The sequence below is a fragment of the Dreissena polymorpha genome, chromosome 7 (assembly GCF_020536995.1).
Source record: "Dreissena polymorpha isolate Duluth1 chromosome 7, UMN_Dpol_1.0, whole genome shotgun sequence".
NCBI classification, from domain to species: Eukaryota; Metazoa; Mollusca; class Bivalvia; order Myida; family Dreissenidae; genus Dreissena; species Dreissena polymorpha.
Window position 1 is genome coordinate 81,480,763 of NC_068361.1, and position 8,615 is coordinate 81,489,377.

Consider the following 8,615-nt stretch of genomic DNA (forward strand, 5'->3'; position numbering starts at 1 on the left):
GACATACGCCCCCGATAAACGCTTTAATAGAAGTTATGAGCATTTTTCAAAACCTAAAAGCCGACCCTAAGTTCAAGGTCAAAGGGGTCAAAATTTGTGTGTGTATGGGAAGGCCTTGTCCATATACACATGCATACCAAATATGAATGTTACATCTGAAGCGACATAGAAGTTATGAGCATTTTTTCGAAACCTAAATGCAAAGACTGTGATGGATAGACAGACGGACAGTGCGATCACTATATGCCTTCCTTTGGAGGCATAAAAATGTGTTTCACATTGTTTTGGTAAATGAGTAATGTAGTTAAAAGAACAGAATCATCAATTATAAAGTTATTGATTATAAAGTGTTGCTGGCATATTTGATGCATTCATCTAGCTATAAGAAGGTCCCTGTTTTATCCCCACTGGCACCGAGTGAGGGTTCTCAAAATCTTTAAACAATATGAATAACTACATATAGGGTCGAGAGCCTTGTTGATATGGGGGCTAAACACCTGAAATCAAAGCGACCCAGGTTAACCCTTAAAGCGCTGGAGCTGAATTTTAAAGGCCTTTGCAAACAGTTTGGATCCAAACTGTTTGCTATTCTGATAGTATTCTTTGAAAAAAATTCGAAGAAAATGCTAATTTTAGAAATTCAACAGACGACATTTTAGCAGACGACAAATTTCCCAGCATGTAAAGGGTTAAAGGCCGAGGCCAAATAAATAAACCAGAGGCCGCATGATCCTGCTATACTCTGAACAAGTATTGTTTCTTCTCAGAAAACTGGCTTAAAGGGGCCTTTTCACAGATTTTGGCATTTTTTAACTTATTCATTAAATGCTTTATATCGATAAATGTAAACATTGGATCGTAAAAGCTCCAGTAAAAAATCAAGAATAAAATTAAAAAAAGGAAAAGAACATTGCCCGGAACAGGATTCGAACCAGTGACCCCTGGAGTCCTGCCAGAGTCCTGAAGTAAAAACGCTTTAGCCTACTGAGCTATTCCGCCGAGTACACATGCTTGATGTATTTTATACCTTATATAAGCAATCTTCGTAGTTTCACAAAATTTAACGACAAAAACAGAACTCTCCAAATTATTCAATCGTTTCGCGTTGCAACGCTTTATAATTTTTAGGTTTTAAAATCGTCAAAAGATGCATATAATGGCTATATTAGACCATGGTAAATGTTCAGTAATACTGTTTCCTCACAATTATCATTACTAAAACGAAAATTTGCGAATCTGAAACAACTTTTTTCAATTTTGTCAATTTACCAAAGCGTGAAAAGATCCCTTTAAGTGTCTTACTAAGCTTTAGACTTTGAGTTTCAGTGCAATCAATCTAAAATAAATTGGTCAAATTAAATAATAATTTGTAAAAATTGACATTCTGCACAAATTCAATTATTTACTTTACCTGTGTGCATGAATCATTTCAGTCTTGATGGTTAGTGAACTATGTCAAAAGCACCATAGCTATGAAACACTTGTTTTTTTGAATTGTGCAATGTTCCACAGAAATGATGCTGATGATTATTCTACACGATGATGAATTCAATTATTAGATATATTTCTAAATTCCATTTCCACCAACAATTCGGTTATTCCACTACCAGTTCACATGCTTCATACACAGTTGAAAATAACACTATTTCACTCAACAACCGTGACACATGTACTCAATTTTTCAACTTTTCGCAATTAAAATTGTCTTCTACTGTTATTGTTGTTGTTGTACTTTTGAAAGTAGTTCGAAAGATGGCGACCATTAACCCAGAGATTGATTTATGAAATAAATCGTCTGCTGATCCAGAGTGATTAATTCCACTAAATGAACCCTAAAAGTTCAACTGACCCCCAAGAAAAATCAATAGGAAAGTGGTGGAAGTCAATAAATTGAATTTCCACCTGGGGTTTAATAAATGGATACTTTCCTGAATATGTGGTCATCAAAATTGGATTTTTTTCAGAATGATGAACACCTACATGTTTGTAGGTCCCCATCAAATCAATCTGTGCCATTTTACTCAGGTATCAACTCAATTTACCGCTCTCTGGGAAAACGGGGCTTATTAACCCTTTGCATGCTGGGAAATTTGTTGTCTGCTAAAATGTTGTCTGCTAAATTTCTGAAATTAGCATTTTCTTCAACTTTTTTCAAAGAATACTATCAGAATAGCAAACAGTTTGAATCCTGATGAGACGCCACGTTCTGTGGCGTCTCATCTGGATCCAAACTGTTTGCAAAGGCCTTCAAAATTCGGTTCCCGCACGGAGAGAGTTAAATGCATATGCGTAAAATATTGACCCAGATAAGTCTGTGCAGTCCGCACAGGGACAACACTTTCCACTTCGACTTGATTTTGGTTAAGATGAAAATTCCTTTAAACGGAAAAATAAATACAGGTGGAATTTAGTGTCGTCCCTGATTATAAGTCTATGCAGACTCATCTGTGACGCCACACTTGAAGCACATGCATTAAGCCCCGTTTTTCCAGAACAAGGCTTAAATGTTTGTTGATTCCATCATTTGACAACAAATACAAAGACAATTTCAAATAGGTTTTAGGCAAACAGTTTGTTATTAAATATTATTAACACTTAATTGTAATTGTTTCAACAGTTGCTTCACATTTAGCTAAGACATAAACTAGAAATATAAGGCAACACATCATTCAAAGCTATTGGTTTATAATTTTCATTTTAGGCTCAAGTTTCCTTGATGTCAATTAAAATATGTCACAATTCACTGCATTCAGTGCCTGCCACCCAAACAACAGTTGACAGCAGAACAGGACATTGATTTTGTATCATTGTGTTCACAAGTGCATTGGTGATGAACAATAAACAGGGTGTATGATATGATCTCAATGCCCTGTTCTTTGAACTTTGATCTGCAAGGTTTGTTGCCAATCAACTCAAATACAGGAATCGCTGCTTTCTACGTGTAAATCCTGAAGCCATCAAACTCTCTGATTAAAATACTATAAAACAAACAATATGATACCCGTTATATTTGAACAAAATAGTATAGCGGTTGACTGTTTATAGCAGTAATTACGATGAAAGGGAACAACACAGGTGATCTTGATCGATGGAACAAGAGGCTTCATATTTCAAATAAATGGTCTCACTTTTCTATTTTGTCATTACTGTTTATGTTTAATTACTCTTTAAGCTACTTTGATTGTTTGCCGCCAGTTATCACATGACAATTGCAAATGATTTTTGAAGGTCAAAGGAACCCTTAACAAAGGTACAGTTTGAATTTTTAAGCAAAATCATATACTTCAGTTTTTACACACATTTTGGGAATCCAAATCATGTTTGCTATATATATTTAAATTATCACAGACTAATTGTCTATGAACATTTTCCCAAAGTTATTATTGACCATAATGCTTCAGCGAAGCAGCTCGTCTAAGTTATCATACCATGGAAAAATTCTTCTCAATGGCGACCTATGAAAAAGACTGAGCCAGTCCGATTGAGTTAGCTAAATTTTCTCAATCGGCATACCTCGCTGATTATCATTGATAAAGGCAGCTTGGATCCCGTCCTCTTTCAAATTTATCGAGAGATTCGGGACAGACACTGGGACCTGACACGAAACTGCCAGGTGGCACTTCAAACGCTGTGACGCTGGAAAACCCCCAAATGTAGTTATTTTTAGATTTGATCGAGAATGTAATCAGCCTCCCAGTTTCGCTGAATGGGTCCACAGGTACTACTTTCCCATACCCCCAAATTTGTTTTCGTACCCAAAATTTTTCGTACCGAATTTTGTTTTGTACCCATTTTTTTTTCGTTCCCAAATTTTTGTTCGTACCCAAATTTTTGTTTTACCCGATTTTTTTTTCGTATCCATTTTTTTCATACCCATGTTCATACCCACGTGCACAATTGTGGTGATGTAGATAAACTTAAATTGATGCTTTTATATCCATCCTCTTCAAAAGCAAGAATTCACACCAGTTACTGTCAGTACTTTGATTTTAAATAAGTCAACATTTTGTCAAGTAATAAATTGTCTTTTCAAAATTTTCTCAATATTTTACCTTTCTTTTACTTTCACTTTACAATTAAACATGCCCAGTACTCATCCCCAGGCTCATCTTTCAATATGAACAGACTGTTAGAAAAGAAACAAAATTCTCAGTCAATATCTCTATAAAAATCTTACAAATAAAACAACATTCTATCTCAAAATGTCATTGTAAAATAAATATACAAGATCTAAATAATATTTTCATCATATAAAACATGATGTTAAACCTTAAAACAAATGAACAATTCGCAGCAAGAATGATCTCATTTTCAGAATAAATCATCATCACAAACGGCAGTCCATTATCCAACAGTTAAAGTGTCTGTGATATAGTGTTTAAAACGTTCTTTCATCTTTGAAATCCTGAATAAATCAAACAGTTCTAAATTACTATGGATGACAAGATAAAATGCACAAGGGAAAGTAAAAAAGCTACAACAAAAAATGATATTTCAGGTAAAATCTCTTTATGTTTCTATTGAAAAGGGCTACTTATACAATTCTAATAGTATACATTTTTGGGTGTAATGTTGTTTAAAGTGTCATTCATCATTTGGTCCCTTATACCTATTGTTACTTCTACACTCATATTACGAAAGTTCTATAATAATAGAAAACCAACATGACATTTTTTGCTGTGTATGACTTTTTGAATTAATGGAGAAAATCTGATCAATTCAAGTTTATGATCTTTATACCATATGTAACAAAATTTCACCTAAATTTATACTTTGTTCTGCATATTCAAATGCTGTCAGTAACTTCGAATACTGTCTGAAACTGACATTTTGGTATCAGAACACAAATAAATAAGACTTTATGATAAATATTTATGAGCTGTGTTCTGAGAAAACTGGGCATAAAGCATGTGCGTAAAGTGTCGTCCCAGATTAGCCTGTGCAGTCCACACAGGCTAATCTGGGACAACACTTTCTGCTTAAATGACATTTTTCGTTTAAATGAAGTCTCTTCTTAAGAAAAATCCAATTTAGGTGGAAAGTGTCGTCCCTGATTAGCCTGCGCGGACTGCACAGGCTAATCTGGGACGACATCTTACTCACAAGCATTAAACCCAGTTTTCTCAGAACATGGCTCATATAATACTGGAGTTATTGAATTATGCAGGATTTGTGCATTATAAACTGAAACTCAACATTATAGCTTTCTAACAGACTTCCCTAAATGTAACTTTCACTATCTAACAGAAGTTGTTGTTTCATATTTCAAAATAAAATATGTGATTACAATGAACGTTCCCCATGTCATTTATTCATAACATTACAATTTTATTGTACAAATGTTACACAGCAATGAAGAGATCACAATATAAATGAACAACAGTTGTTGATAATAATTGATAAAATCATTATTTACATCAAAAATTCTTTTCAATGTTTGAAAAATGAAGTGAAATTATCATTTCAAAGATGTTTTCAAACAAAAAAGACTATTCAATATAGTTTTCTATTGGTGAAAAGTTTTAAACAATTTTCCATTAAAGAAATAGAATGTATAACTATACGTACATCTAAATGTAAAAAGGTGTAGAAAAAAAGGTTGTTTTAAACTTTGTTTCCACTAACTGGATCGGTTATATTCAACTAAAATTATGTTTGTTACACATTTATTCCCTATTTTAATAAAAATTGACACTCAAATACCAAATGTCACTGATATAAGTCATACTTTATAGTAAAAATCGTGAAAAAAGCTTTGATCGATTGATTGAATTGATTGAATGATTGATTACTTTAATAACTGTGGGACAGATTGGTTGGGTTGGACGATTGGTCGGTTGTACAGACAGATGGAATAGATACATGAATCGAAAACAGTAATCCAATCTTATTGGTTATTCTGTGTCAGGTCAGTAATGCATATATATATATTATATGAGAGAATATTAGTCACAGTTCATAATCATTGTTCCTGTGGCAGTAAACTGGGATGCAATGAGAAAATAACTGTCAACATCAACTGGGTCAATCTTTCATTTGACCAGGGCACACAGTGTATCATAACATCTTGGTAGTTTACTGGTATATTTAGGTACAACAAACTTAGCTTTCATTTAGGACCCTAATATGATATGCTTACTATGTAAACTTAAGTTTATATTTGTAGGTAACAAAACATACAGGGGTAAAGCAGCAATAACTAATTAACTTATGTAAAATATAGAGAATGAAAATGATTGTATATTGTAAACAAGAGTCAACTCTGAGCTGTCAATGTATTTCAGTTGATTTTTAGAAGAAAGTTACTGATTTGCGGTTTAGTTAAAATAATGCAGCATTGTTCTGTTTTATTTATGAGTGGTTTTACAGTTCATTAACTTTATTGAATGCTTTTAGATTATAATATACACGTTCCTCTCATAAACAATAATAAGAAAATGGCCTTTAATATATGGCTTTAAAGTTTTCAATTATAAAGCTTATTAAGTATTATTTAATATTAATTAATTGACCAATTGTTATGTTTCAAAAACTGCTGAAATTTATTGATTTTATTTTTGTTTGCAGCCATTTTAAATTATCTGGCTTACAGGCAAATTAGCATCTAAAATATCAATGTCACCAATTTATTGCTAGTTCAAAGGATTTTGGTAAACTGTTTGGTGATTTAAAAAAATTATATTGAACTTACAATGTTACTGATTTTATGTCCTCATTTGATTAACTATTTGCTATCAAGATTTTAAAACGGTACGACATATTTCTTCAAAATAATGTATTTATTACAATTTATTAATTTAAATTAATTTATTAAATTAATTAAGTTCCATTAAAAACTTACATAGCTCAAATATTTAAGATGTGGTAAAATATGAAAACGATTTTTAAAAAGAATTTTTCATATATATATATTACGTATATAATCAAAGTACACTTTCTAATAATGTACATATATTCACAGTAGGGGACAATTCGTGGGACACACATACTTTTATTACAACATATATTTTAATATCATCATTTGAAATCAAAGCATACTATTATTATGTTATTTTCCAACCATCTGAAAACCCCATGTACAAATTAAAAACAACTGTGTATTACTAGTATGCTAATAACTAGATACTTACAAAGGTCCAGGGCGGCCAGCTGGCATATAAATCCATGGAGTAAAATCCACACATATGCAAAATACTTTGGTTCCATAATGAAGATGTGAATAAATCCACTCACTGTGCGCAACTCCATCAAAAGAATCGGTGAATGCACCGACACGAAAAACACATCAATAGTGGTACTTATACAGCACTTATGTATTATCAGACAAAAATGTTAATCGTAAATATGTAATTTTCACATTTTGAACAAATTCATATATTGTATAACACGTTATAGCTGCGCGGATAAGTAATTATATTATTACATATTTTTCTTATAATATTATCTAAAAAGTCCATTATTGTCTCAAATCCATTTTCACAGACTTGCACGTTAAATTATCCATTTAATCCATAGTATCTTTGATACATCAACATCAAAAGTATCGATTCAATACTGTACAATTTCGTTTAAAAAGAACAATATCACTTCCTTAATCACTTTTCAAAATAATTCCATAATATTACACTGTACATTTTTTTCCAAGTTTTAGACCTTTTTATTTTTTGGTAAATTATTAACACATTAACTAATGTCGTATTTGCAAGATAGAATCAAAAATTTCATTAAACTCCAATGAAATTCAGTACCATACAGAGAGCATTCTACGCTACTGACGACCAATACACCTCATTGAGGAAGCTACCATTGCTCTCACACTAGGGGTGTGATTATTTGTCCAATCAAATAACACTGTTCACTGCGCAATCGATCTCGCCGACATATTTTGATAATCCTCATTGGATAATCCGACTTACTACGCAACTCGATCAAATAGTCTACAATAAATCATTGGATAATCCGACTTACTTCGCAACTCGATCAAATAGTCTACAACAAAAGTTCATTAGATCGGGCTCGTGGTTAATATGACGTTTATAGACATATTTAACAATATCCCGACTGCGAATTTAACGGCGCGCGAGCCAGATGTAGAAAAATCAGTTAAGTTCAGCGGTTCTAGCCGTTTGTTTGTTTTATATTGACCCAGCTTAGTGCAAGAAAATAAAGTCTGTCGAAACTTATTGGTAAATTGTGCATCAAATTGTATGAAAGTTTAAAGAGAAATTGATTGGAGGTGTAAGTAAACTTTGATGACAAAGCTGCGTAGTGCGAAAAATGTGAGTTAAAAGGGCTACAGCGCTATGAAAGACAACATAATTTATCATTCGCGGCGAAGGAAAAAACATGTAGAGCTGTGCACTTTTAAAATTCGCTTTTGGTAGTTTTATATCTCATTCTGAGTGATGAGAAAACAAATGAATTCTAAGTGAAATTGTTTTCACTTTTTCACCACCAATCTTTGCATATACTACTGTAAACGGTCAGATATTCCGTGCGAATGGTCCACTGTCAACTCTGCTTCGAAAGCATATTTGGGTTTACCCGCACTTTGAAAACTGTAATTGTATACTAAATATTTGCCAAAACTAGTTAATATTCCATGGCCGACAATA

General features: G+C 32.7%; 1 protein-coding gene across 1 annotated transcript in view; it reads right to left on the minus strand.

Moving 5' to 3' along the window:
• The window catches only part of LOC127836922 (discoidin domain-containing receptor 2-like), a 207,178-nt gene extending 199,506 nt beyond the window's left edge, over window positions 1-7,672 (minus strand). Inside the window, exon 1 of the mRNA XM_052363567.1 lies at window positions 7,131-7,672. Coding sequence (XP_052219527.1) covers window positions 7,131-7,248 — 118 coding nt within the window. The 5' untranslated portion in view covers window positions 7,249-7,672. The remainder of the gene's footprint in view (window positions 1-7,130) is intronic.
• Window positions 7,673-8,615: the final 943 nt, after the last annotated feature.